Raw genomic sequence first — 27933 nt, forward strand, 5'->3', positions numbered from 1 at the left:
GAAAAAATCAAAAATGAAATCGATTGATTTTTCAGCTTGCTAGCTCAATTTGTTTATAAAACTTCGATTGTTAATAACTAATAAACTATTAGTCTGACGGGAATTTACCCAGAAGCAAAATTGTAGATTTTTTTAAGCTCTACAAATTTTTTTGTGGAAACTTAACCCGCCAGATTAATAGTTTCAGAGATAGTTAATTTTTAATTTACGTTTTTTTTGTTTGCCTATTTTTTATAAACAAATTGAGACCGCCATTAGATACTTGTTAGAATTTCATATTAACCTACTTGATATCGAAATTTTAAGAAATTATAATTTTTCGATCTATTTCCAGTTGTCACAGCCAAACTGGGTAAAACTGACTAATTTCTGTGGGCTAAATAATCATTTCAGAGACCAACTTACCTACACGGAGAAAAATTAATTGTACTATTTACTATACAAAAATATTAACTCCTATTATCTGAAATGGTAATAAAATTAATTATTCACAAATTAATAGGTGGTATAATTGACAATTGTAATAGTTACTATTAATAATGGTAACGATTACTATCGAAAATGATAATTGTAATTATTAAAAATTATAACTGCTATAATCGAAGATGGTAACTGTAACCATCTCAGATTGTAAAAATTCTGAAAGAAAAAATAATAAAAATTTATTTAATTAAATTCTTTATTTGCATCTATATTTTAGTTATGTACATTTTTTCCTTTAAAATATTCAAGTAATAACATAATCGTTTAAATCCATATATGATAAAAATTTCCAAATATTAGAGCTGTTATTGATTACTTTGAATGACATAATTTTTGAAAATTATGTTTTTTAAAAATTTTTTGTAAGATTAAAAATTTTTTTTTTTTGAAATTTAAAATTTTTTTTGAAAAATTTAGCGTTGAAACTTGTTTTAGACAAATAAAAATTTAAATATAAATTCAATCCGAATTTAACCCCGATTTTTTGTGCACTACACTGCACTACGACTGCTTTTAGTTAATTAAGAAATGCATCCACGCTAACACAGATTTTTAATTTTTTTAATATTTTTTACTAGCTTAGATAGTAACTATTATTATTACTGATGGTAACTGAAACCATCAGGTTATATTAGGAATTACGATTTTGATAATAGTAGTAACTAGTTAAAATAATAAAAGCTATTATTACTGAATACCATCATAATAGTAGTAGTTACCATCAGGATAGTAACTACTACAATTCAGATGGTTTACATAATTATTTAAATAATATTTACTACTATCGAATTCAGTTAATAGATTTTACCATAACTAGATAATAAACTCTGCTATAAAATTTTCTCCGTGTACCCATAGTCCAGTCGATGAGGAAAAAAAAGACGATTTGTTCACAATTCGGTCGGTTTTTTCAATTGTAGAAAAAAATTAGTTGTTTAATTAAATATTTCGGAAACCATCGAGAAGTTATAGAGACGAATTGATAGGATTATGTTGGGGATTTAATAACGAATCGAATGGATTTTGTTTCGAATTTCTATGATTATTTGCTGCTTAGTTGTGTTAATTATTGTAGCGCAAAAAAAAAGAAAACGGAAAATTTCGGCCCCACGCGGAGAAATAAAAAAAAATTAGTAATTAGGAGAAAAGTTTTTTGAATTCTAATTTCGAAAACCCAAAAATCCATTTTTCTTCATACCTCGGTCGAAAGTACGTACTTTTGTCCTTACTAGCAGGGATGAAAGTTTAACATTTACTCCCTGTGAGAAGTACACGTGCGCCCTTTGTAACAGCGAGAGGAAAGAATTTCTCATGCGTAATTACACTCGTAACTAGGGACTATTTATTCTGTATCAATGTTGTTTTGTCGTCTGTTAATTTAATATCAAAGTACTTTTAAAGTCAATTCAATACTCCTACCAATAAACTATCGTCAGAATGCTTATCTACAAATTTAAATTTGAATAATCAAATTATGAATTATTAAAACTGTATATTTAGTGGAGATACAATTTTTTATTGCTTTAATGTCAAGTTTAAAAACTGTATTTTTTATGAAAGTATTATTAATAATTGTGATCATTCAATTAAAAATGAAAACGATAAAAAAAAACGCAATAAGAATTTTTAGCTTATTATATGTTTTGTTTTATACATTTTATAATAATTAATATAATTTATTAAACTAATGAAAATGAATACATCTTTGATAAAATGAAATTAATTTATTACACTGAGAAAAAAAAGTACTTTTACTCAATTAACAATTTCTTGGTACAAGAAATTCGATGGCGATCAAATATTCTATCATTATTAATTAATAATTTTTGAAGAGAAGAGCATCAATATTTATCTTTGAATAATAGATAAACAATAGAATAGCTTTATTTAAATTAAGTAAAAATTATTTCAATCAATTTAACAAGTTCTTGAGCTAAGAATATATATTCTTAAAAATTTTCAAGAACATGAATTCTTGTACTCGCTTCGTTCGTGCCGCAAATGTCGGGGCAGGCATCAAAAACATACTTATCAACATTTAAAGTTAAGAAAAGTAAAATTAATAACGTACTTTCGACCGACTATGAAGAAAAATTGTATACACTATACGGCCCAAAAGTTGAAATCTCGTTCCTGCGCGTCATTATCATTGTCATCGTCATTATCATTTATCATTTATCATTGTCATCGGCTTCGCCTCGGGCATAATGACGTGCAGGGCCGAAAATTCAACTTTCGGCCCTTGTAGTGTAATATACTATTTGTTGTAAAAAAAGTCGAAGAACTCAAGAAATAGAGTATCGAGCTCTCTGAGCCCGACTCAAAAGTCGGGTAGAAGTTTAATAAAACACTATTTTTTGAATTTTCAAACCGCAATAACTTTTGAATGAATGAACCGATTTGCACGCGGTCAGCTTCGCCTTGGCTAACAATTACATATGATCTGGGACATTTCTTACTTTACTGCCCTAGGTATGTAATATACTATTTTATTGATCAAGTTCCGTTTTAAAAATTGAATTTCGTTGACTACATCTGTATAATTGTGTGTATTTGCCTGTTTTTATAACTTTAAATTTTTCATTTTGATTTTCTCCGGTAAAAAAAAAATTGTAGGCCATGGGTCCGAACACACCATTAAATATGTAATTATTAAATTTGACAGCCGCGCCGACAATGAAGCCATCAGCGGCAGAGCTTAATAATGTATATGAAGGCGACACACTGGCTATTAAATGCACCAGTAATACAGATTTACAATTTTTTACCGTATTAGATGAGCCTGTGAGTAATTTTTAAAAATTATTAATAACCATAATTGACAGCATTATAGAATATAATAATAAATTTAACAAACTAATCTTAAAATAGAGCAAACAATCTCTGTCCGTTATGGAAGTAGGAATAACAGTTGGGTCATACATGCGCGGTATTAGAAAAAAAGCATCCGTTGGTGACAGTGGATGGTACGGTTGCGCGAATACTGGTGTCAAAGTTGACACAAGTAAACATGACCAACCGGATGTCACTTGGGCATACGTCAAAATAAAATGTAAGTTTCTTAAACGAAATTTGATTAAATTAATGACGAGCCTAATAAGTAATTTTTAAGTTGTTAAAAAATGACTTAAATAAATTTTTCAGCCAAAAAACCATCGATGGAACCAGCAGGAAAGATGTTAAAGCTGACTGAAGGCGACACATTGACATTAAAATGCTCCAGTGATCAAGAAATGAAGTTTTACTTAGACTTGTACCGTCCTGTAAGTAGTTTTTAATTTATAGGGTAAGTAGCTTGATAATAATTAGGATTTTGTTGATAATTTTAAAGGAAAAAGCTACCAAAAGCGAAGAAATGGCTACAGCAGTAGCCGGAGGTAGATTTACACACACCTTTGAGAAGAAAAAAGTTGTTCCAAAAGACAGTGGACATTATGGTTGCGTAAATAAAGACATTGAAGTTACTCCCGAGAATCTTATGACTCGACCAGAAATTAGATGGCTTTACGTCAGTGTGAAACGTAAGTACATAGTTTCTAATTCACTTTTTTTAATAATTTAATTAACTAAATTATTCATAATCTATATTATTAAGAGAATAAGCGAAATTTTGTGGCCAGGATAGTCATATAATAAAATCGGTTTTTTTAGTAAAATTTAATGTTATTGCAAAAGTCTTGACTTGAATTTGTGTCATTTCAAGGTTTCATATCGCGTACCTAAAGGTAAAAGGGCGTATGTCTTTAATTATATGCCCTTTTACTTTCAAGAATTCGAAATTTTGCTGATTTAAAAATGAAAGGGCTTATAATTTTTTATCTTACACAGAAAAAAAATGTTCTTGAATCAAGTATATATTTTTGAAGAGCTCAATATTCTTGGTTTGAGTAGAAAAATTCTTGATTTAAGAACATTTTTCTTGATTTAAGGAAATTGTACTTAATTCAAGAATTTTTCGTCTTGATTCAAGACAATTACCTTCTTCAAAATTATATTCTTGGCTCAAGAATTTTTCTCTTGAATCAAGTTAATTTTTTTGTCTGTGTATAGTTTACAAAAGAACATATTCGTAGTTTAAAAATGTAAAAAAAAACTTTCTGTGGTAGTAGCGGCGTAAAACCTCAACTATATAATTTTTCGAAGTTAAAAAAGAAAATATATCCAAAAAACAATAAAGTACGCGTGATTGTATTCTCGCTTTTTATTTTAAGAAATAGTTATAAAATTTGGATTCTGGATTCTTGATCATAATAAAACGGAAAGGACGATTAAAGTGGGAAATTTCAAAATATTTGAATGTTATCTGTCATTGTGATTTTTTTTATTACTTAATTTTTACGTAATTTGTTTTTGATTAGTTTATTTTCTATTTGTTTATATCAAACTTTGTATATGAGGCTGTTAGTTTAGTATAACTTGTCTTGTGAAACTATTATTCAACATTTGGTATCAAAACTATACGATTTCGTTTTATGCGCCTTTTTACCTTTAAGTAGTTCTTTTCTTAAAGCTGAAACAGCGTATGTCTTGAGATACGCCCTTTCAGCTTTAGGATACCAACTTTTTTTTTTTCACAGATTTTTACGTTTCAGAAAATTTCAAACCGAACGGCAAAAAAAATTTTTTTTATACAGCACAAATCCCTATTAATCCTTAGCTATACGCCCTTTTACCTCAAGGCACGTGACATCATTCTTATCGATAGTCAATTTATGATGATTGATGATAAATATTTAGGCTGCATTCGAAAATGCTCCATCTCCAGATACATAATTAAGAAATAACTTTGTATCTCGTGAACTATTGATATTTTTAAAGATATAAGCTCATCCCGACATAACACTCACCAAGACCTTTCATTTGAGTACCCACATCAATTTTTCATATATTTATATATTTTATATATATGTATTAGGTAAAAGCTCCAATAGATGATCACGTACCAGTATATGATCACTCCATGTATCTGTATATCTATATTCACAAATATAGGTATACAAATACATGGAGTGATCATATACTGGTACATGATCATCTATTGAGGCTTTTACCTTATTAGACTGCGTCAGAATAAAAAAACTTTTTTTTTTTGAGTAAATACATCTAAAAAGTTTCTTAGACCAAAAAAAAACCTCCTAAAAGATGAGCTTGATATCTTTAAAATTGAGCTGGCGCATTGGGGGGGGGGGGGTCCCCTTTCCCATTTAAAATACATTGAAAAAAAAACTTTTTTCTGTATTTTTATTGTAATCGTCAAAAAATTTTTTTTTCAAATTTCCCTTTTCGTTTTTTTGTAGGAAATTAAATTCTCTACAAAAAAGGTCTCTTTAATTTTTTTGCTAAAATGCATAAGAAAAAAGTTACAGGGCTTTAAAAAACTTTTTTTTTTGTTTTCGACCACAAATTATATTATTTCGTAAAATTCTTTACTTAATTTATCTATATTCAGCTAGTCAATCATATCTAAATTGGATCTATATATAGAAAAAAATTATATTTATTTATATTATATTTTTATATTTTACTATTTTTTTATTATTATGCTTTACTTGTATACCTCTCGGTTTTTACAAGGCTGATTCCTCTTTTTCTCCTAGCTCTACGCTTTTTCTATTTCTCATATTGGACCTCAGCAAGTCCCACCCGACACTTCATTTTTACTTTTAATTTTTGCGGCTGTGGACCGACTTGTGCTTTCTGTACCGTATTCACCCTGAACCTCACCTCTCAGGCTGTTGGAACAGAACCATGGGGAAATCACAGAGAAAACCCAAAATTGATACAGAAAAAAGTTTTTTTTTCAATGTATTTTAAATGGGAAAGGGGACCCCCCCCCCATGCACCAGCTCAATTTTAAAGACATCAAGCTCATCTTTTAGGAGGTTTTTTTTTGGTCTAAGAAAGAAACTTTTTAGATGTATTTACTCAAAAAAAAAAAAGTTTTTTTATTCTGACGCAGTCTAATGTATATATGAAAAATATATCAAAATTCATGTGGGTACTCAAATGAAAGCTTTTGATGAGTGTAACATCGGGATGAGCTTATATCTTTAAAAATATCAATAGTTAAGAAATGACCTTTTATCTTATGAAATATTGATATTTTTAAAGATATAAGCTCATTTTGATGTTACACTCATCATGACCTTTTATTTGAGTACCCACATCAATTTTTCATATATTTATATATGTTATATATATATATATATGAAAAATATATTAAAATACATGTGGGTACTCAAAGGAAAGCTCTTAATGAGTGTAACATCGGGATGAGCTTACTCTCTAAACATGAATTAGTGAAAATTTTCACTAATTCATGTTTAGAGAGTATATCTTTAAAAACACTAATAGTTAAAAAAGTACAGTGCAATTTAACAAAAGTCATTATTTAATAAAGCTAAATTTTATTTATTTATAGTTCACAAGTCACGGCAGTCATATAGTGACTGCAAAATTGCTAGTAATTAATATTTAATTATCTATCTCCAGCCAAAAAACCTGCAATGGAACCATCCGGTACTTTAAATTTGAAGACAGGTGACAAATTGTCCATTACATGTCACAGTTATGAAGAAATGGCTTTTTATACTGTTTTGAACAACCCCGTAAGTTTCAAACTAAAAAAAAATAAAATATCAGTTAATTTGTAGTTACATTATTATTTATTTTCAAAAGAACGAGCAATCCATGATGACTGAATCAGAGTCTGCGGTTTTCGAAGGCGCTCACACTCGAACTTTGGAGAAAAAGTCGGTAATTCCCGGTGACAGCGGGCGATACGGCTGCGCATATGCAAATGTTAAAGTTGATACAAGTCGATCCGATCAACCAGATGTCAACTGGATTACCGTTAATGTTAAATGAGGACGTTCTTTAATGATATAAATTCTCTACATGACATTTAGAAAAATAATTAAATAGATATTATAAATTAATAGTCTAAAAATTTATTTTATTTGCGTAAAATATTTGTTTTTAAATACAAACCTGTCACAGTTACTGATAGAAATTTAGATATAGATACTGACAATTACAATCAACATCAACCAGAATTAACTTGGTTCCATGCCCATTTCAACCGTACGCTTATCGTACTTATCAATCAATTATCAGTTTTGGCTGTCATTAGTTGAAATGAAGAATTTACTAACAATTTTCTTTTTTTCAGCCTGAACCTGCAATAACAAACAAGTATGCCACTTTTATTTATTTATTTATTCAATTTAATCAGCTCTAGAACAAGTGTCCCCTAAGAGCCGTAAAGTACAGAATATTATATTAATAGTGAGTAATTTTATAACCATAAAAATAAAAAATATTATATATAAAGTTAATTAATATTAGTTAGATTAAAATAAGCTATTGAATCTAAGCCTTATTTAATTGTTTTTATTAAAAACCAACTATAGGCAAAAGTTTTAAATTCTTTAAAAGTTCTTAGCGCAACAATATCTGAATAGTTTATTTATTGCCGTTAGCAAGACTTATTATCAATTATCTATAAACTATTTAAAAATAATTTAAACTTACCAAATTTATTTTATTTACAGAAAAGCTAACAGGAAGTTCTATAAATAATTTAATTGTTCTATGAATACTCTTTCTTAAAAAAATATTGAGTATTTGTAGTGAGCACTGAAAACTGACCGCATTCCAGCAATTCAAAAAGAAGAATATAAATTATTTATTTTTCAGACTAGTAATATAAGAATACATTACTACTACCATACCATACGTTCATTCATCAGAAGCAGATACCTTTCAGCTCCATAGACAGAGATGACGTAAAATCTCAACTCCTACTCCGTTATTTTTTAACAGGGTGGGGTCTACACTGCGAGTCTGACATTCTTTACTTCGCTCAGTGTTGAAAAAGACCGCGTAATACACAGCAGTAACTTAAAACTTCCATCGTCAGTGGACACATGTTTTTAAATATATTATCTAAAACAATTAAAACCAAATTAACGTGAATATGTGATGATAAGAAGCTTTGTTGGTTGCTCTTACAAAAAAACATGGATCCCAAGTGTATATTTTTTTTACTTCTGAACACTTACTGTAAGTTGGTCTTTTGATTACTGGTTTTTAATGTTATCATGTATTATCTAACAACTATAAATAATAATAATAATTATTATTATTATTTTTATTAATGTTATTTACATTAAAATTGGGAAACGCGACACACAGACATCACGTGGCAGACGTGTCAGTTGAATCACTATCACGATTAAACTTTTGCCTTCTGCCTATATATTTCTAGTACCTGCGCTGCATGATGTCTGATTGGTTTAATTCAACCGGTATGGCCTTGTTGAAAGTTATAACACTCTCTACTTGGGATCTTGCATCAAATGCACTCGATACACTTCATTTGTATCATTTGTACAATTACAAAAAATAATTCAAATTTATTATTTCTTCCCGCGACCGGTTTCTGACTCATTTTGGTATTCCCTAGAATTTTAAATTTATTTTATGTAAAAAAAAAAACAAACAAAGACGCTCCTAAATTTACTTTTGATGTATCTTCAAACATGAACTGTTATTGTAAGAAAAATGACGCGTAAAATATTTAGTGAACACGTTAATTGAGTTTCTCTAATTGTGTTTCTTAATTATCTGGTATTTAGTGACAGAGCAAATTTTTAGTAGTAAAAAAATCACTTAGCATCTTGTTGTGTATTATTATATGTATACACTGGCAGAAGGATTTATTAACTATTAATAATTTAATTTATTTAAAGACAATTATTTAATTTATTAAATTTTAATAAATATTTTTTAGCATTCAATAAATATTTATTTGGGAGGAAAGTATATTTATTAATAGTTAATAGATATTTATTAATAGTTGACAAATATTTATTAACATTTAATAAATCGTATTCAAAAAATAATTTATTAACTGTTAATAAATATTTATTAAATCTTATCATATTAAAAAATCATTTATTAACCGTTAATAATTATTAAATATAAACGAATACTTCTATCGGTATATTCAGTTAATTTTTTGTTAAATGTCTTCAAGATAAAATCGAAAAAAATTTTTTTTATTACCGAAGAAGTTGTTGAAAAATTGGTAATTAAGCTTCTTGAAGATAATTAAGTTATTTTGAAAAATTATCAACTTTTTGACCTAAATTAGTCGGCTGCGCAACTACTTTAGTTGTTATTAAGAGTATTGTTATAAGTTATAAATTATATCTTTTTATTATATGCATTAAGAACGAGAAGATATTTCTCGTTCTTAATAAGAACGGTCATCTTGATGCCTATGATCGAATTCATTCGATACGAGTCACGATCTATTAGTCAGCACTAATAATACATGCATTATTATTATATATATAATTTAAGCGTGAATACTGAAATGAAAAAAGAAAATGCGTTATAAAGAAACAGTTTATTAATTTCTTACAATAATTATTTATTATTAAAATAATTTTATAATAATTAAATTTTTTATTAATTTGTTTTTTTAAGTATGACAGTTACTATCTGGTTGTTAGCGTTGTTATAGTTTTTTATAAAACTATTGAACTTTGTTAATGGCTCTTATAAATAGAAATTCATTTCTTATTTTCTTTAAATTCAAACTTTTTTGTGGGATTTTAACCAATTTTTTAAGATACTTCTGTATAAATGATTTTATGCAATAGGAAATTTTGTTATCAGAAGAAGTTTTTAATCAAGAACATATGCTACAGGACGTGAGATTATTTTTTGTCAAAATTTTTAAAGAAACATCCGTTACGCCTACAATTAAATATTGATTATTTTTAAATCTGATAGTTTTATCTAGTATTTAAGATTTAAAAGTAGAAATTTTTATCTAAAAAATTTTTCTTTGGTTTAAAAAAATTTTTTTATGGTAAAAAAAATTATTTCTTCATTTATAATTAACTAATTATTAATTAATAATTGGAGTAGTTAATTTATTTATTTTAAGAAAAAAATTTCTTAGTTTAAGAATGTTTTTACTCAAATCAAGAAGGTGAAATTTTCTTCAAAATTATTTACTTGATTCAAGTTAAATTTTGTTTCTGTGTATATCTACTATATACCGCATTTATATGCGGACATATTTATTTATATATGCGAGCGTATATGTAGACATATATTCTATTATCTATTGCAGAATATAAGTTTGTATAGGGTAAAATACCCCATTAGCGGCGGGGACCTCCTTACTGACACTATCTTTGATTTTGGTCCTTATTCAATTAATGAAATCATTAATTTTCAATAACGAATATATTATTTCTAATCTTTAAGACCTTTAGATCAAAAAAAATTTTTAATTTTTATTCCAAGTACACGGAGAGAAATTTATGGGAACCTTTCCAAAAATTATAGGAATGGTTCCTATAATAAAATGATCATTATAGGTATCAATCCTATGATCATTATGGGAACCATACCCATAGTTTATTGGAAACGTTTCTATACAATAATGAAATAGCTTCAATATATTATGGAAATGGTTCCTATAATATTATAGAAATGGTCCCTATATTATTAAATGAATGTTTCCTATAATATTATAGGAATGGTTCTTATACTATCAAAGGAATGGTTCCGATAATATTATGGGAATGAAGCACATAATAATAATAATAAGATGTTTATGTTCATAACAATGAAGCAATCACTTCAAAAATATAAAGTAATTTTTATATATTTTTTTGCTTATAAATTTTTTTTTGTAAATAAAAATTGATCTTTCACTAGAGTGAAAAAATTTTTTTTTCATAATTTTTATTCACGTTTGTACTTAATCTTAAATTGTTTATTCCAACTCAGTTATTATTGTGTTAGATAATATTGAAAAATATTGTAGCAATTCTAAAGTTTCTCTAATAAAAGGGATATTTTCTCACTATACAATTAGAGGAGCAAAATAGATATGAAAATTCATTGTTTGGTTTTACAATTTCATTTTATTTTTAAAACAAACTATTTATTTACAATACATACTTTGAATATTTATTAAATCCACCTTTTGGGTATGTAACTTTTATGGTTTATATGAATAATATTACTTATTTTACATATTTCAAATGATATTATTGGGAAACAAGTAAAATTATCGAAATTACTAATAATTTAAAATGCTTCGAAGTGGTCATCGAAGTCACAAATAACTTGAGTTGTAATGATAAATATCTCAATATTATTAGGCATCATCACTATAATATTACGGGAATGGTTCCCATAATATTATAGGAATGGTTCCTATAATATTATAGAAACTATTCCTATATATAATGGGAACCATTCCTATATATTATGGGAATCATGCCGATATAACAGTTATAATTATAGGTGTCGTTTCTATAATTATAGGAACCATTTCCATAATTTAAGTAATCTCTTCTAAAATGGTATAGGAAAACATTTCATTAAAATTATAGGAATGATTTCCACATTCTTCTCTCCCTGTAGAACATTTTTTCATTGAAAAAAAAAGTGCCACGAATAGGGTCTTTTACCTTATATTTAGCGCAAAAAAATATATGTGAAAATATATGTTCGCATATATTTTTCACATATATATTTTTCCATGCGGGTATGTATTTGAGCATTTACTTGACATAAGACACAGTTATTTTCTTCATTAATTCATTTCTTCTTTGTATTATTATGGACTCCAATAATCATGACAATTCTGTAAATATAAAATAAAAATAATATTTTGGAAGTTGTAAAATTTTTTGTGTTCAAATCCAACTTGAAAGAAAGTATTTGATATAAAATTAAAATATTTTAAATGTATATTAAATAACCGTTTAGATTAAGTCATAAGATAATGCAAGGAAGTTGTTTGTTGATGGTTTTTATAAAATCATGTAGGAATGTTTAGTAATAGAAAAATTTTGAGAACTTGGTGATATTAGCAGCCGCAACAATTCATTTAGACGATATAGGATGGAGACCGGTTTGATAAATCCGCTTATCGAGAGAGGAAAGAAAACTTCCTCTTAGAAAGCTAGTGTACTACACATAACATATTTTTAAAGGCTGAAACATATGAAACAATTTCATTGTAAAATTTTTCGTTGAAATTTTTGTTACATAATACAAAATGTTATTTATAAATTTATCTATTAGTAACAAAAACCCAATTAATTTATAAAGATAAACCGTAAAAGCTATTATTTCTTAGTGAAGAAATCACGCGATAATTATTTTTTAATAGAAAAAACCTGGTATCACTAATATTTTTTAAAAAATTTAACAACTTGAAATTTTGACATAAAAATTTTAACTTTTATAAATTTTTTTTTTATACTTTTAATCTAAGTAGTAATTTTAATAAAAATAAGATACTACAGTCACCGTTAAAAAAATAAAATCTTATGTTGACTTCTTTAATTAATGCAAAGTAGAATTGTAAATATAAAAAATTTCCATAACAACTTATGTATTATTAAACTTAATAATACAGATTAATAAATTATTTATTTATTATTTATTATTTAATTTCAATACCAAGGCAGTATAGCCAAATGGCAAAATTATACAAGAAAAATAGTATAATAAAGTACACGTATAAATGATGAAGATATTAAATTTAAATTTTATATACTAAAAAAATAAATATTTTTTTTTTTCTTAAATCTGGAATGTATGGAATGTATTATGATAAATACAAGAAAAGTATAAATTTGAATATAAGAATTTAATTAAAATATTTAACTTTTTTAGTATCTTTCGCAAACACGATAGAGTTAACACCTCCAGTTGAAGAAATCCACTTAAAAGAGGGTGACCCTCTTGAAATAAATTGTACAAGCTCGGACAACATCACATTTATTTTTCCTAAGAATGATACTGATGTAAGTAAATAATTAGATACTTAAGTGATAACAACTGAGGTAACTGATGATATATTTCTTCCTCAGATTCCTACGTCGCAAGAAACTGTAGAGCATTATGACGAAGGACATGAACATCGTGTAATTTTAAGAAAATCTAAAACAATTTACGGTGACGCCGGTTGGTATGGATGTATTGATTCTAGTAAAGACCATGTGTTGAATGATTTTGAAGAGGATAGAATCACACCTTATCTTTTGGCTGATGAAGATGTTAAATGGATTTATGTCTATGTTAAATGTAAGTTAAAATCATTTAATAATACTAAAGTTAGCTGAAGTTTTTAACTTTATGATTTTTTTTCAATTATTTAATTAGAACTAAAAAATATTTTCTTCAAGTTTTTTACAAATGAATTTTTTTTTATTTTTTTGTAATAATTTTTTTAATAAAAAAAATTCTAAAAATTTTGAAAATGTCGACTAACTTAATTTTTATTGTCATTTCTACTTATTACAGTTTATTTATGAAAATTAATTTAGCAGATATTTGATAATTTTTCTAACAATTAAATTGTGGTAAAAAATTAACATGTAGAAATTAAAAAAAATTAAAAAGTAAAATTTTGTAAAAATTATTTTTCAGAAATAAATTGTTAATTAAATAAAATTAAAACTAACTTTTATGTCATAGTTTACTTCTGATTTCTTCATACAATCCGACAGTCGCTGGCGCGATTGTAGCGCACTCTGCAGTGACACAATAATTATTGCAACGGTCAATTCTGAATGAAATTAAAGTTAGCAGTCACTTGCAAATTTTTTAATTTTATTTAACAAAAAAATTTTTTCCAAAACATTATTTTTAAAGAATTGCAATTTTTATTTTTTTAAATATCTACATGTCAATTTTATTTTAGAATTTTTATTGCCAGAATTTATTTTTTATAAAATTCATAAAATTATTAAATATATACTTAATTAATTTTCATTAATTCTGAAACATGATGAATAAAATAATTAATTAAAAGATGACAATAATAAGAATAATAAAATTTTTTTAGCATCTGAAAAATATTTTGTGGAACTCCCAGAATCATTAAAAGGCATACATAAAGAATCCACTGAAGAAGCTGTAATAGGATGTCATCCAACTTCGCCAAGCTATAAAATTACATTACTTAAAGATACACAGGTAATTTAATTAATTTTATTTATATAAATATGACAATGTAAATGATACTGAAATCAGCTGACATCTGATAATTGTTAATAATTTTTATTTCAAATCAATTATAAAAAAAAAGGTTTACTTAAATTTTTGTTATTCCTAGATGTGAAATCTTTTAATTAAAATTTTTGCTTACTAATTATGATAGTGAAGTAAGCTGACAGCTGTCAATTTTTTTTTAAACTTTATAACAAATTAATTACAATTAAAAAAAATTCTTCCAAAAATTTCCTCTGATAATTTTTTTTAATTTTCACATGTGGAATTTTTTCATTAAATTTTTTTCATAATAATTTCATTACTATAAAGTTATAAAAATTAATTTAGCTCATATTTGATAAATTTTTTTAATAAATAAATTACGGCAAAAAAAAAAATTAGAAAAAAAATTGACACGTAGAAATTAAAAAAAAAAAAAATGGAATTTTTCAAAAATAATTTTACTGAAAAAATTAATTTGTGTGTTATGATTGAGTGTCATTAATAATTTAGTTGATATAAAAATCCACAAAATTGGCAGATGTCTATTAATTTCAGTATAATTAATGAGAATGGTTTTTATTTGCAGAAAGTCTATCTAAGTGACAAAGTTCAATTTGACCCCAAAAAAGGATTTACAATAAAAAACTTAAAGATAATAGACGCGGGATATTATGAATGTACAGCTGATGATTCCGAAGAAATAATAAATTTCTACCTTCACGTTACCAGTTATTTAATTTCTAAAAAATTACCTAGTTAGTTCGTTCAAGTTCAGTAAAATAATTGAAAATAAATTGTTTTATTTCAGGAAAAAATCCAGCCATCCTTTATCCGGTGATAAAACAAATGACTCATCTCCCAGTACTTGGGGGAGACCTTAGATTAAGCTGCTTCGTTGAAATCGATCGCGATTTAACGTTTTCACAAGATTGGACAACGCCGTATACTTTTACACAAGAGGTATCAATTTATTTATACGTCAATTCAATATCAGTATCATTAATGTTGAGTATAAATAAAAATATTATATAATCTGTACTTGTTTGAAGGACACCCGACTTCAGATAACAAGTAATCATACAAAATTAGGCGATAATCAACATAAAGCTGTTAAAGAATTAATTATTACTAATATAACTAGCGAAGATGAGGGTGAATATACTTGTACAATTCAGACTCACTCAAAGACTTATTCTGTTAAATTGAATGTCAAGTTTCATGGTAAATTTATTTTTTATCTCTATTATTTATTAAACACGGAGAGAAAAGCATAGATCTTATTCCTCTGTAGAATGGTAACCATTACTATGCTACATAGTAAGAGAAATTTGTGTAAGGATCCTGTATAAATTTGCTGATAAAAATTTTATAAATTGTGATAAAAATATGAACAACCACTCATTCGTTGCAGAATTAAATTCTGAACAGAATGATATTGTTTTTTTATTTTTTTGTTAAAAATTTCAATTTGTTATTAACAAAAAACATAAACAAAATAAAAAATCTCAGTTTTTCGTAAATAACTCAATAACTATAGGTAATATCAAAAATCGGAAAAAGATCCTTAAAGTGGAGGAAATTTCTGAAAAAAGTCTTAACTCCCAGAACTCTTGCTTTAAAAACAATAATTTTTATTTAATATTGAAAATAGGGTTCCGCGCGACTTTTGTCACACGGCCGCACCCATGCTAAAATATGACGGCAGTTGCGCGTAAAAAAATATTGTTTTTCAAGCTAGAGTTCCGGGATTCGAGACTTTTGCACGCCTCATAAGCGAAGCGTTGAGGTTGTGCTCTACTCTCGACATTTCAAAAAAAGCAGTTTTCTCGAAACTGAAATTGATTTTTTATTATTTATATCGCACTTACAGGTTAATATGAGTACACTTATATCAAGTCAAATAATTTGTCAGACACATAAAATATATTTTAATAACAATTTTTTTGTTTAACATAGTAAATAATAGCATTAAACATAATATTTTCTGGACGTCCGTGTATGGATGGGTGTATGTGGCAGGGAAATTGGTCGAAAAAATGATCGTACCGAAATAATTTTTTTTTTATTATCTAAAGTAACACACTTAGGATTTTCTCAATTAATATGAGCGTTCAATTCACTGTCGTTAAATTATTATTTATGAAAAAATAATATATGACTGTGGACTTTTTGTATATCTATCTATACATTTTATTATAGTATTTTTTTTCCTCACCTTAGAGTTATGGTGCCACTGAACCATAGCAGAGTTTTCTGTTTTTTATTATTTTACTTTTTATCTTTTATTTTAATCAACTTTATTGTGAAAAATGAGATTATGAGGCGTGCACTTTTTGATTTTCCAAACTTTTTTCCATTCTACATACACTGATAAAAAAAATTAAATTGACTCAAGAGCCAAACTCTTGAACCAAGAAATCCATTTTGAAGAAAATGATTTTCTTGAGTCAAGAGAATAAATTCTTGACTCAAGAAAATTTTCTTAGACCAAGAATAATTTCTTAGCTCAAGAATTTATTCTCTTGACTCAAGAAAATCATTTTCTTCAAAATGGAATTCTTGGTTCAAGAGTTTGGCTCTTGAGTCAAGTCAATTTTTTTTATCAGTGTAGGAATAAAATCAATTCTTTTCTCTGAATATTACCGTATTAATTATAATTATATATTTTTTTTTCGTAGATCCCAATATTAAATATTTAAATGTATTTTTATACTCTAATGAAACTTCGTTCACTAGAAATGAAGGAGATAATATTCAATGGGTGATTGATTTTGATGGATATCCACCACCTACCGTCCGATGGTATTTTATTTTTAATCAGGTATTTACTGTTAGAGAATATAATTTCTGATGAATCAATATTTTAGGATCGGGCCATCAGATCAAGATATAACGAATAGTTCAGATGGAAAATATTCGATAGAAAACACAGAAAAAAAATCAGTATTTAATTTGCGAAGTATGGGTCTTAAAGACATGGGAACTTACACCTTTAGAATTTCCAATTCTAATGAATTTCAAGATCAAAATATGACTTTAATAGTCCAAGGTAATTAATTAATTTATTTATTTTCATTTTAGTAAATTAATTAATGTATTATTTTAGCCAAACCACTCATCGAAGAGCCGACGGGTGTAAATAGTTATTACTTACCGAACTCAGAAGCGAAAATTCGGTGCCCGGCTGTAGGATATCCTTTACCAAATATCACATGGATGTTTTTTCCTGGTTACATAAATGATTACCCGTATCCTGACACCAAAAGTATAAAATATGAAAAACTTGAGGTTAGTTTTTTTCAAGTTTATAATTTATTATAATTATTAATTAATTTTACCTAAAGTTAAGAAGACTATTAACACCAAAAATGCTTACTATGTAGCAATTAAATATTATAACAAACTACCGAATGAGTTTGAAAACACTGAATGTATCTAAGAAAAATTTGCAAATTTATTAGAAATCTAAACTGTTAGAAATTTATGGTTTTATCTATGTAATGCTTTAGAGATGACTTTATAGCAATTTGTGTTATGACGTTTGTAATTTTGTGCGTTTCTTTTCTATTGAAATTTTCTTGATTTGTAAAAAGTATACATAATTTTTTGTATTTTTCTTTTTTTTCTGGTTTCTATGCACAAGTGTAATGCACCTCTATAGAATGTACATCCAGAAGTAAATAAATAAATAATAAATTTATTGCCAAAACAATAATTTAAAATACTTACAGGGTTACATTGTTGAAAAAAAAAAAACACTCGTAACCTCTGAGGTTACAATGATTGTTAAAACTTCAGGAACCATTAATTGTCGGGCCTGCAATAACCTCGGCTGCGACAACGTCAATCAAACTATATTCTTCGCTGGTAATTCAATATATTTGTTTGTTACTTTGGGAAGAAATAACCAAAATAATTATTTTTGCAGAAGTAAGCGGTGGATTTGGTATCTTAGAAACTCCAAAAGACATTATTATCGGCGATAATGTTACATTAACTTGCGGAGCGTCGATTTATAATTTTAGTAGTAATATTAATTGGTTCGATGAAGATGATAATGAAATAAATCAAACTAGTAAGTATTTATTAAATTTATTTTTTGAATATTAAATTATTGAATTATTTTATTCGTTTATTTCAGATAGAATGATTATCGATAAAGATACCGATGAATATACATATTTTACACATTTAAAATTAATTAATGTAAGTAAATTAGACGCTGGACTGTACAAATGTAAAGGATTATTAAATAATGCCGAAAAACTGCAAGATTATCATCGGCTTGAAATTAATGGTAATTATTCATTTCAATTTCTTATTTTATGTTTAATTTTAAGTTTTTTTATTTTGAATTGACGTAAAAGATGACTGTGTAAACTTTATGAATATTTACTGATAGATAATAATTGTTTTATAATACATTGTAGATCCATTAAAGCCGTATATTCGAGATACATCTATGAATCAAACGGAAAATATATATACCACTGATGAAGCTGGCGAGACAACTATAGAACTTAAATGTGATATTAAAGGAATGCCGACTCCTATAATTTCTTGGTGGAAGGTAAATAATTTATTTATTGAAATATTCAATTTTATAAAATTTTGGAAAAATTTTTAAAGTTTGCCGTATAAAAAAATTTATTAAGGAAGAATAATGATAACTAGCAACCCTGCAGTTACTATGTGACTGTCGCGACTTGTGAACTATAAATAAATAAAATTTTGCTTTGTTAAATAATGATTTTTGTTAAATTGCACTGTACTTTTTTAACTGTGACGTTTTTAAAGATATAAGCACATCCTAACGTTACACTCATCAAGAGCTTTCATTTGAGTACCCACATACATTTTGATATATTTTTCATATATACATATTAGGGATGTGCGAATAGTGTTCGAAATGAATCGAATATTCGAATAATTCGAATATTTCAAATGATTCAAACAATCGTTTTCTGTCAATAAACTAACTAATTTTTGTGTAAAAATTAATTCGTTTTATTTTATTTGACTAAATGGAGTCTTCATAATTATTTGATAGTAAAATCTGCTTATTATTTTTGTAACAAATACTTTTCGGTGTATTTGGACCCCCTACTTCGGGGCACCTCGCCATTTTGACATTTCTTCGGGAAAATTCGATTTTCTTTTAAATGAGATCTACGACACGATGGTTCAGACATTGAAAGAGTGTAAAGGTAGTAATGAAAAGCGACAACAATGAAAACGTCGCATAAGCTTTTTAATAAAAGATTTTATAAATATGATATTTATCATATTTGTGAAATATATAAAATATATAAAAGATTAGTGTAGGTATTCGAATGAAGAGTCTCGATAAGTGTAACATTAAGATGAGCTTACATAATTAAAAATATCATCAGTGGACAAAATACAACGTCATTTCTCAATTATTGATATTTTTTTAAGTGTAAGCTCATCCTAAAGTTAAGCTAGTCAAGACCTTTCATTTGACTACGCACACGAATTTTTTCATATTTTTCATATGTATGATATTTCTCATATTTGTGAAATATATAAAATATATAAAAAATTCGTGTAGGTATTCAAATGATAGATCTCGATAAGTGTAACTCTAGGATGAGCTTGTATCGTTAAACATATCATCAGTAGACAAAATACTAAGTCATTCTTCAATTCTTGACATTTTTTAAGACATAAGCTCATTTTGATGTTACGCTCATCGAGACTTTTTATTTGAGTACGCACACGAACTTTTTTTTTATATATTTTACAAATATGAGATTTATTTTTTGTATAAAATATATGGAAAAATTCGTGTGGGTATTCAAATGCAAGGTCTCGATAAGTGTAACTCCACACTGATAAAAAAATTGACTTGACTCAAGAGCCAAACTCTTGAACCAAGAATACCATTTTGAAGAAAATGATTTTCTTGAGTCAAGAGAATAAATTCTTGAGCTAAGAAATTATTCTTGGTCTAAGAAATTTTTCTTGAGTCAAGAATTTATTCTCTTGACTCAAGAAAATCATTTTCTTCAAAATGGAATTCTTGGTTCAAGAATTTGGCTCTTGAGTCGAGTCAATTTTTTTATCAGTGCAGGATGAGCTTAGATCGTTAAAAATATCATTAGTAGACAAAATAAAACGTCATTTCTTCGTTATTGATATTTTTCAAGATATAAGCTAATCCTAATATTACGCTCATCGAGACCTTTCATTAAAGTACGCACACGATTTTTTTCATATATTTTATATACCTATATGATATTTCTCATATTTGTGAAATAATAAAATATATAAAAAATTCGTGTGGGCTGTATAAATATTACTATAGTGTAATATAGCTATAGGCTTAATTTATTCGAGTTAAGAGAAAAATAAATGAATTTAAATAATTTTAGCTAGAAATAAAGCTAAAGAATTTCCAAATGTAGTCTATATTTACACTCCTTCAATGTCTGATCGATCGGGTCCGTAGATCTCATTTTTTAAAAAATCGAATTTTCCCGGAAAAATGTCAAAATGGCGAGGTGCCCCGAGGCGGGGAGTCTGAATACACAAAGAGATATTTATTACAAATAATAAGCAGACTTTCCCAAGTTGAAAAAATTAACTTGAATGAACTTAACTGCTATACTAAAACAATTGATTTAAGCTCATGTAAGTTCATTTTCCCGACTCGGGTTACTATCGAATAATTATGAACACTTCATTTAGTCAAATAAAATGAAACGAATTAATTTTACACAAAAATTATTCAGTTTATCAACAGAAAACGGCTATTTGAATTATTTGAACTATTCGAACGATTCGGACTATTCGAATTATTCGAACTATTCGATTCGGAATTCGAATCGAATAATTTGATTCAAATTCGAGGCGAATAATTCGATTCGAATTCGAGACGAATAATTCGGAAACTCGAATATTCGCACACCCCTAATACATACATATAAAATATATAAATATATGAAAAATTGATGTGGGTAGTCAAATAAAAGGTTATGATGAGTGTAACATCAGGATGAGCTTATATCTTTAAAAATATCAATATTTCGCAAGATGAAAGGTCATTTCTTAACTATTGATATTTTTAAAGATATAAGCTCATCCCGATGTTACACTCGTCAAGAGCTTTTATTTGAGTACCCACATGCATTTTGATATATTTTTTATATATACACATATATAATATATATAAATATATGAAAAATTGATGTGGGTATTCAAATGAAAGGTCTTGATGAGTGTAACATCGGAATGAGCTTATATCTTCAAAAATGTCAATAGTTCAAAAGATAAAAGGTCATTTCTTAATTATATATCTAGAGATAGAGCATTTTCGAATACAGTCTAAATACTTTAATTATAAATTGACTATTGGTGAAAATGATATGAAACCTTTCAAAAGACACAAATTCAAGTCAAGACTTTTCTAACGATACCAAATTTAACCATAAAAATCCGTTTTATCACATAAATACACTGGCCACAAAATTTTTCTTATTCTCTTACTAATATAGATGATGATTTTTAATAAAATTTTTTAAGGATAATACTCGCATAAATGGAACAGATGACGTTTACAAATTAATAAATAGAAATACAACTCTAGAAATTATAAACCCACGTGAAAAAAATAGCGGAAAATATATTTGCCGTGGAGAAAACCGTTTTGGTAGTGAAGAAACGTTTCAGTTCATCACAATAAAAGGAGAAGGAGTACCAAAAATATTAATAGCAGTACTTATATTTATAACAGTAATTTGTATTATACTTGTAATATATTTCTCAATTAAAGTTCATCGTGAAAAGGTAAAATTTTTAATCAAATTAAATTTTAATAAATTGATGAATTAATTTCTAAGAAAAATTTGTAATTCCAGGTGATTAGAAAACAATTGATGGAAGCCGGGTTAACTCACTTCGAAGAAGGAGCGTTAGAATGCCTAAACCCAGAGCTAACGATTGACGAACAAGCTGAATTGCTACCCTACGATAAAAAATGGGAATTTCCTCGGGAAAAATTGAAATTCGGCAAACAATTGGGCAGCGGTGCTTTCGGAGTTGTTATGAAAGCAGAAGCGCAAGGAATTTGTGAAGGTGAATCTAACACGACTGTTGCTGTGAAAATGGTCCGACGTTCCACGGAGTCGACGTACATTCGCGCTCTTGCAAGTGAGCTTAAAATTATGGTCCATCTTGGAAAACATCTTAATGTTGTTAATTTACTTGGCGCTTGTACTAAAAATATCGCCAAGAGTACGTTGAATTTAATTATTTAATTCAACTATAAAAAATTGTTCTTTTTTTTAATTTATTTTATAAATTTTTTTGTTTTGTAGGAGAATTATTGGTGATTGTTGAATACTGTCGATTTGGTAATTTACATAATTATTTACTGCGACACAGAGCTGAGTTTATTAATCAAATTGACCCGGCAACTGGTAAAATTGATCCAATGATAGGACGTGAGTTGCTTTCGAGGTCTGTTAGCGTTGGAAGCAACAATAGGTAAATTATTATTGCTTTGATTAATATTATAGTACTACTAAGTAATATAAGCAAGACAAACCTAAATATAAAATGATTGAAATTTTTATATAAAAGGTCTATGTTGCTGTGCTTGTTCTAATAAAAGTATTAAGGTAGTTGTCATGGTACAATATTGTCAAAGAATTAGAGATTATACGCACCGCAAAAGTATATGAGCTTGTAGCTAATATAAGTAATCCATCATTTTTACGCAAGACTGTACCCGTGAAGACGCAACCCATACACAGAAAGAAAAATTTCTTGACTGGAGAACAAAATTCTTGGCTCAAGAAAATTTTCGGGTGCCTGAAGGAAGACCGAAGTTTTATTGGCCGAAGTAAAAATTTTTCTTGAAATTCTATTCTTGGTGGAAGTAATTTTTTCTTAATTCAAATTATCATAAATACTTGATACAATAAATTTTTATATTTGATCAAGATTTTTAGATATTGTAGGGAAGCAGCGCCACCTACTTCAGCTAAGAAAAAAATTTTCTCACCTTGAGAAAATTTTTCTCTTGAATATTTGATACCTATTTTATATTATTTTAGCGTGCAATTATACATATTGAATGAATAAAAATGATTCAATATTATTTGATCTTCCCGATTGACATTTTAATCAATAAAAATATTAATAAAAATTTACTTCTATCGAGATATTTAATTTTTTGGAGCAAGAGAGAAATTTTCTCAAAACAAGAAAATTTACTTCTATCAAGAACTAAATTTTTTGGAGTAAGAGGCTGAATTTTCTCAAAACAAGAAGATTTTTTTGACTTAAATAAATTTTCTTGGATCAAGATATGTACTTCTTAAAGCAAGAGAATTAATTTAGTTGGAATAAGTGAAATTTCTTGTGTCAAAAAAAATTTTTTCTTCGCTCAAGAAAATAATTTGAAAGAAAAATATTTTCTTGGCTCAAGTGAACCGTTTTTTCTGGGTACAATTGTTTCTGTCCGACTCCGTAGTTATATACTGTTTCATAAATTGTTGAACTTTAATCTCTTATTTATAAGTAATTAGACGGTCAAAAATTTTTTTTTATTTTTTTTTTAAACTTACAACAAATACATTACAAGGCTGTCAGTTTTTTGAAAATTTCTGACAGTTAGTTTTTTTTTGATAACTAAGAAACTGGTACAGAACTGCAGAGAGCGTATGCAATCAATGTTAAACATCCAATTTTTAATTGAATTCATCTCGGGTTATATATGTGGTCAATCGACTTCAAATTTTTAGGGTAATTGTATTATCATGTCCTGAATAAGCATACAAAAATTTAGAATTTTCTGACGGTATGCCTTAACCACGACAACTACCTTAAATTAATTTAGTAGATTAGATAACTAATTGCACTCCCTAATACGCACATTGTTTTTCAATGCAATAAATGAATGCTATGCACTAAGCACTTTTAAGAAATAATTTAACAGAGGTGCATGCGGTATGCGGTTTAACGAAGACCTGGGTCGTTTTCTTTCTATTTAACAGGATAAAATATGCAGCATTATCATTTTCTCGTAGTATCAGTACAAGTTCCAGTAATGGACCCGAGTTAGTTAGTTACACGCCTGGAAATGATACCGAAAGCATAAATATGTCACCAGAAGGTCCCATTTTAAGTAATAACTCAGTCCAGCCCGGCTGGCGTTCCAATTATCGCGGTGATTACAAAGATTACAATTTGAAGCCTATTTGCACGCAAGATTTGCTGTCTTGGGCGTTCCAGGTTGCTCGAGGAATGGAATATTTGAGTCAGCGCAAGGTAATTTACTTATTTACATTTTAAACTAAGAATTGAAATTGCGCGCTTTAATTTTTTAACCAATTAAGAATCGGGGACCACATTTTTGCGATAATTCGATGCTTGGTTAACTTCACGTTTATTTTAATTTCATCTATTTTAATTTAGAGGATAAAATTTAGAGGATATGGAGATACTTATCTTTACATTTATCTTCAAGGTTTTGCACGGTGATTTAGCGGCAAGAAATATCTTACTGGCCGAGAACAATGTTGTTAAAATATGCGACTTTGGTCTGGCGAAAACAATGTACAAAGATGATAATTATAAAAAACAGGGCAATGCTCCTTTGCCTATCAAGTGGATGGCCATTGAGTCTATTAGAGATAGGGTATTTTCAACCCAGTCAGATATCTGGTCATTTGGAATCGTTCTGTGGGAGTTTTTTACGCTGGCTGAAACTCCCTACCCGGGTATGGAAGCTGAAAAACAGTTTCAGAAATTGGTCGAGGGTTATCGAATGGAACAACCTGAATTTGCTACTAATGATGTGTAAGTGTATATTTTTTTAACATTAAATTGAAGAAGATATACACGGAGAGAAAAAATTTCTTTTGAAAAAAAAATGGGCATTGTTGTGACAAAAAATTAGTTTTTTTTTATATTTTTAATCATTTTGTTTCTTAACAGAAGAAATAAAAAATTTTTCTCATAGTAACTTTCTTGTTGAAAAAAAGTTTTCTAGAAATAGGAAAAAATAATTTGGATGAAAATCCGCAAGTTGTCTATTTAAAATTTTTTTTTACTACATCAAAAAAAATTTTTTTTCAACAAAAAACTTACTGTGACATTTGTATTTCTTCAGCTAAGAAATAAAATTGTTTAAAATTTTTTTTTTAATATTTCTTATTACAACATTGCTCATTTTTTTCATAAAAAATTTTGGTAAATATTTACAAGTGGGGTCAACCATTTTAATTTTTATTTTTTTGAACGAAATTTTTATTTGATTTTATTGATATATTTTTTTTTTTGAAAAATACATAAAAAAATGAACAATTTAAAAAAAAAAGTTGAATATCACAATTTTAACAAATTTTCAAAAAAATTTATAAATTTTTTAGAAAATTGTGATATTCAACTTTTTTTTTTTTGAACTTGTTCGTTTTTTTATGTACTTTCCAAAAAAAAAATATATCAAAAAAAGATAAAATAGAAATTTTATCCAAAAACATGAGAGTCAAAATTTTTTCCAACTTTTGAAGGCAAAAAAGCTATCGAAATGTTTATTTTTTGCTTTCACGATAATTTTTATCATAAATGCGCCGTAAAAACAAGCAGAATAAGAAAAAAAATTTGAAAATGTTAATTTTTCACCTAGTTATGGCTCAAAATGGGGTTGACCCCACTTGTAAATAATTACCAAAATTTTTTCTCAGTGTATAGTAATGTAATTTATTTTTTTGGTGTAGGACAAAGTCCCCTAACAGCCAAAATATACATAAAATATTATATTATACAATGATAGCTAGTTATATTAATGATAATAATAAATAATAACTAAAAATTGTAATTTAAAATTAAAATTGTAGATATAGAATAATGAACGATTGCTGGCGAGCTAAACCAACTGCCCGACCAACATTCACGGATTTGGTCGACAGTATTGGAAATTTACTTGATGAAAGTGTTAAAATGGTATAAATTTTTATTTTTTTTTTTTCTTAAAAATGTTTATCATTAAATTATTAATATTTTATAATTGTTTTTTTTTTTTTAGCATTACGTGGACCTAAATACGCCGTATATAGATATGAACACAGCATTCTTTGAAAACAGACAGAATGACTACTTAATGATGATATCATCGCCAGATCACGAGGCTCTATCTTCGCCTCATGAATACGTAAATTCTCCAATACCATTGAGTCCCGCGTCAGACACTTCGTACATCTGCATGAGTCCGACTCAAGAACGTGACGAGTCTGGGATATTTAGTCCTCTTAGTTTGTCTGAAAAATGTCACTTTGACTTCCCATCACAAAACAAAAACAGTTGCAACAGTCATAACATAAATTCTGACTCAGATTCAGAAGCAGTTGAGATATCGCCGATGCTAAAGAGCGAAGACGATAATTATCTCAAGCCTATTAACATCCAAGAACGAAGAGCAGAGTTTGCAAGACAGAGACAAGCGATGAAAAATTCAATGGCCAAAGACAAAGCGATAGAACGAGATTCGGGGTACTGCAATGCACCTCAGAATTTTCGTTTAATTGATAAGACACAAGTTCATTGTAAAGATGACACTGACGGTAGTGGAGATAAAAAATTAAATAATAAAAATAATTTTAATAATTACAAAGATGGAATTATTAGAACACAAGATAATTATGTTAACATACCGAGTTATAATAATGAAATGCGAAAAGACATTCCTGATAGTTTTACTAATCCTAGTTACGTTTTTATGACCAATGATAAGGATCAGACTAAAGTTTAAACAAATGTGCAAAAATTATATAATACCGAATTATTGAGATTGTAATTGTGTTTTAACAGTGATTTGATAATCCAATTAAGTTTAAATTAAACAATATTATCGTGTTCCAGATGCCATAAAGGTGTATACCGGCAAAAGGTTCCAGTGAAAAGCTATAAAGGACGTACACTGATAAAAAAATTAACGACTCCAGAGTCAAAATCGAACCAAGAATACCATTTTAAAGAAAATGATTTTCTTGAGTCAAGAAAATGAATTCTTCACGAAAAAAAGTAAGCTGTAAAATTCACTTGGATTCCGGTTAATTTTTATAGTTTCAAACAGTACAGCGGCCATCGGGTCGGCCAAAATATAAATATTACAGAACTTAATGTATAAAGTGTAAAAGCCACAATTTATAATTTAATATCGAAAATAAGTGACCAGTAGCTGTCACTATAGTAAATAACGACTCTTTCATCTTAAAAAATTACAATTTCAAACAGTAAAAATTGCCATTTCAATATATAACCCATACTATGAGGAAAAGGGGAACTCAGATGAAGAGAAGGGAGTCACTCTGGGAGAATTTAACATTTGAAACAGTAAAAATTCTACTTTTAAAATATACATTTTACCAGTCCAAGCAG

At 27.5% G+C, this 27933-nt stretch overlaps 2 protein-coding genes and 2 long non-coding RNA genes across 6 annotated transcripts in view; 2 read left to right on the plus strand and 2 right to left on the minus strand.

Annotated features, from left to right (window-relative positions):
• The window catches only part of LOC123272114, a 33273-nt gene extending 25852 nt beyond the window's left edge, over positions 1-7421 (plus strand). The window contains exons 2-7 of one of the 2 annotated variants that reach the window (XM_044738777.1): positions 3149-3267; positions 3355-3535; positions 3628-3746; positions 3815-4004; positions 6976-7091; positions 7159-7421. In XM_044738777.1, the coding sequence (XP_044594712.1) occupies positions 3149-3267; positions 3355-3535; positions 3628-3746; positions 3815-4004; positions 6976-7091; positions 7159-7350 (917 nt within the window). In that variant the 3' untranslated portion in view covers positions 7351-7421. The remainder of the gene's footprint in view (positions 1-3148; positions 3268-3354; positions 3536-3627; positions 3747-3814; positions 4005-6975; positions 7092-7158) is intronic. The other variant, XM_044738778.1, reaches the window with a different exon arrangement.
• LOC123272117 lies at positions 639-19305 on the minus strand. The gene is made up of 3 exons (XR_006511026.1): positions 19198-19305; positions 7470-7473; positions 639-677 (listed from the first exon to the last, which is right to left on the minus strand). It is a non-coding gene; the product is annotated as an uncharacterized LOC123272117 (long non-coding RNA).
• On the minus strand, positions 8034-8645 carry LOC123272116. Its single transcript, XR_006511025.1, has 3 exons — positions 8547-8645; positions 8217-8430; positions 8034-8128 (listed from the first exon to the last, which is right to left on the minus strand). It is a non-coding gene; the product is annotated as an uncharacterized LOC123272116 (long non-coding RNA).
• LOC123272112 (vascular endothelial growth factor receptor kdr-like) lies at positions 8352-27688 on the plus strand. 2 transcript variants are annotated; one of them, XM_044738774.1, is made up of 21 exons: positions 8352-8547; positions 13204-13334; positions 13401-13614; positions 14378-14508; positions 15113-15254; positions 15335-15486; positions 15576-15747; positions 17205-17328; positions 17394-17575; positions 17633-17814; positions 18258-18393; positions 18455-18601; positions 18668-18823; positions 18957-19096; positions 22072-22335; positions 22407-22782; positions 22866-23034; positions 24582-24822; positions 25022-25353; positions 26394-26499; positions 26582-27688. In XM_044738774.1, exons 1-21 carry the CDS (start codon positions 8505-8507, stop codon positions 27302-27304), a joined length of 4263 nt encoding a protein of 1420 aa, XP_044594709.1. In that variant the 5' UTR covers positions 8352-8504; the 3' UTR covers positions 27305-27688. The 2 variants fall into 2 exon arrangements, with proteins under 2 accessions (XP_044594709.1, XP_044594708.1); XM_044738773.1 differs by having other exon boundaries at positions 8353-8547; positions 24549-24822.
• Positions 27689-27933: the final 245 nt, after the last annotated feature.

The sequence above is a fragment of the Cotesia glomerata genome, linkage group LG9, assembly GCF_020080835.1.
Source record: "Cotesia glomerata isolate CgM1 linkage group LG9, MPM_Cglom_v2.3, whole genome shotgun sequence".
Classification (NCBI taxonomy): Eukaryota; Metazoa; Arthropoda; class Insecta; order Hymenoptera; family Braconidae; genus Cotesia; species Cotesia glomerata.